The 2,454-nt window shown below is 53.4% G+C and overlaps 1 protein-coding gene across 1 annotated transcript; it reads right to left on the reverse strand.

Annotated features, from left to right (window-relative positions):
* Window positions 1-505: 505 nt before the first annotated feature.
* Window positions 506-2,004, reverse strand: nog2 (noggin 2). The gene has a single exon (XM_078559292.1). It carries the CDS (start codon window positions 1,312-1,314, stop codon window positions 670-672), a length of 645 nt encoding a protein of 214 aa, XP_078415418.1. The 5' UTR covers window positions 1,315-2,004; the 3' UTR covers window positions 506-669.
* Window positions 2,005-2,454: the final 450 nt, after the last annotated feature.

Consider the following 2,454-nt stretch of genomic DNA (forward strand, 5'->3'; position numbering starts at 1 on the left):
ATTGCTAAAAACATTGAACCATTATATTTACACTGATATGTTTTTTTTTTAGAAAGAATATTCAAGTAAACATCTCCAAATGTCACGGTATCATCTACTTTATATCAACAAACGTTAAAGTAATAAATAATTGGACACAAGATTTTACTCTTCTACACTCCTATAATGTATTGGAAAGCTGAGATTTCACACTGTAATATCTTCACCTCAACTTTTTATAATAATAATTATTATTATTTTACAAAAAATATCTAGGCACATGGCAGTAAAGGCAGTTATTAGGATTCAGTGAATGGAAACCCAGGCTAGACTTGTTCGGAGCTCCTGATAGTTCTCAAAGTCAGCGGTCGGGGCCCGCAGTGTGGATTGCGAATATCCCTTTCCTCTGAGTTGAGCTTCATTATGGTCCGTTAGTTCTCCTCCCCCCCCCCCCCCACCCCACCACCCCACCTCCCCCTACCCACCCCCACCCCCAGCAACCACCACCCCCACCCCCCCAAAAAAATCCATGATTTTCTGCAACTTTAAATCTCATTGTGTTATATAGATACAAAGCTGGCGCTTCTTTAGAATGCGATATATAAAAATAGATTTCACTATAGGGCGCTGTTATACTATAGACCATCTGTATATAGGATTCACCCAGTCTGCAGGAGAACATTTCTCCCTTTAACAGGAACACTTGCACTCGGAAATGACTGGGTATTGGACAGGTATCCACGTGCAGTATTTAGGCTTTGACCATCCTTGGCAATACCACCTTAAGAAAGTCTTGCTGATAGATTTGACAGGTTTACACAGCATCCCTTCGGGGAATGAACAGGACCTCTCGTTGTAACAGTTCCCTTCTTTAACAAACCGAGGCCAGAAGCGGCCTCCCAGGTCCTTCCATGTGTACATCACCGGACAGTATGTGTAGGACCAAAGCCATTGCTGAAACTTCCTTCTGGCCTTTTTACCCAACTTCATTTTCCTCCCATAAGGGGTCTCGGACAAATCCAACCTCTTGATGTCGTTGGGCATGGCGCCCAATGGTTTGAACCTGGAATTCGGGTCCCGGGACGGAGAGTCCTCCAGCTGGGGCAGAGTGATGGACATGAAGTTGGGATCGAAGTGACTGCCGAGCTTCTTCCGCAAAGTCCGTTCGTCCAGATCGTTGTCCTTGGGGTCGTTGTCTGGGTCCGGGTGTTCGATAATGTCCACCACGGGCAAACTGTCACTGGGGACGGGCCGGAGGTGTAGATAGGGCTGGCAGAGTCCGTGCTGCAGTAGCAGCATGCAGAAACAGCTTAACATATACTGTGGCAGCTCCATGTTTTAAACGGGCCAGTTCGCCGAGCCCAGAGGTTTATAAATAGGCAGCAAAGCGAGCAGACTGATACTTTTAATAGAACACACTGGGCTTTGAATGACGGGCACGTACAGGACGTGCTGAGGTTTAACTTTGCTGCCGGATTAAGCTGATGTCTCTTGCAGTCTCTCGCTCTCTCGCTCTCTCTCTCTCTCGCCTCCTTTTCCCTCCTCGCTTTTTCCACCGATCCACCTCCGGAAAGTGAAAAGCTCCAGAAAACAGCCCCTTTTTCCAGCTTCTTTACCCCAAAATTCACGTCGGGTTGCTGCCTGTCGCCATGGCAACGCCAGGACTCACTGCCACAAGTTGTCTAGACGGGATGACAGGAGCCGGAGCCCGGGAGAGAGCGGGGCGGCTCCGGGAGCGACACCCAGCCCGGCCCGGCCCCGGGGGCTCCACTCCGGGACTGAGCCGGCGCTGCTGCCCGTCTGCCCGGGGAACTGTCAGCGGCGATCCCGGGGCTGATCCCGGGGCTGATCCCGGTGTCGCTCGCAGTGTTGATCCCGGTGTTGATTCCGGTGCTGACCCAGGTGTTGATTCCTGTGCTGATCCCGGGCTGATCCCGGTGTCGCTCTGTCTCTGTCCTGTCTCCTGCTGCTCCCGCACTGATGTCGAGCCTCAGGCTCCAGGTTAAATATCCGTGTCCCGGAGAATTCCCGGGGCCGGCTCCCCGCTCCTGATTGACACCTTCCCCCGCCCTCCGCCAGCTCCCACCCGCCACAGCCTCCAACCGCTTAACCCGCACCCTCCCGGCTCCCAGACCCCCAAACCCAACCCTACCGGCTCCCAAACCCTCAAATCCGCACCCTCCCAGTTCCCCAGCTCCCAAACCCGCACGGTCCTGGTTCCCAGACCCGCACCCTCCCCAATGCCAAACCGGCAGGCCCGCACACTCCCGGCTCCTCAACCCCCAATCCCACACCCTCTAAGCTCCCAGACCCCCTAATACACACCCTCTCGCCTCCCAGATCCCCAACTGGCACGCTTCCGGCTCCTAGGCCCCCCTAATCCGCACCCTCCAGCTCCCAAAACCCAAACCTGCACCCTCCTGGTTCCCAACCTCCAAACCCGCACTCTCCCAGTTCCCAGCTCCCAGACCCGCA

Source organism: Cetorhinus maximus, chromosome 15 (assembly GCF_964194155.1).
Source record: "Cetorhinus maximus chromosome 15, sCetMax3.hap1.1, whole genome shotgun sequence".
NCBI classification, from domain to species: Eukaryota; Metazoa; Chordata; class Chondrichthyes; order Lamniformes; family Cetorhinidae; genus Cetorhinus; species Cetorhinus maximus.

Bases quoted from the DNA above. Each gene is read 5' to 3' on its own strand.
- nog2 (XM_078559292.1), bottom strand. From the start codon at position 1,314: ATGGAGCTGCCACAGTATATGTTAAGCTGTTTCTGCATGCTGCTACTG.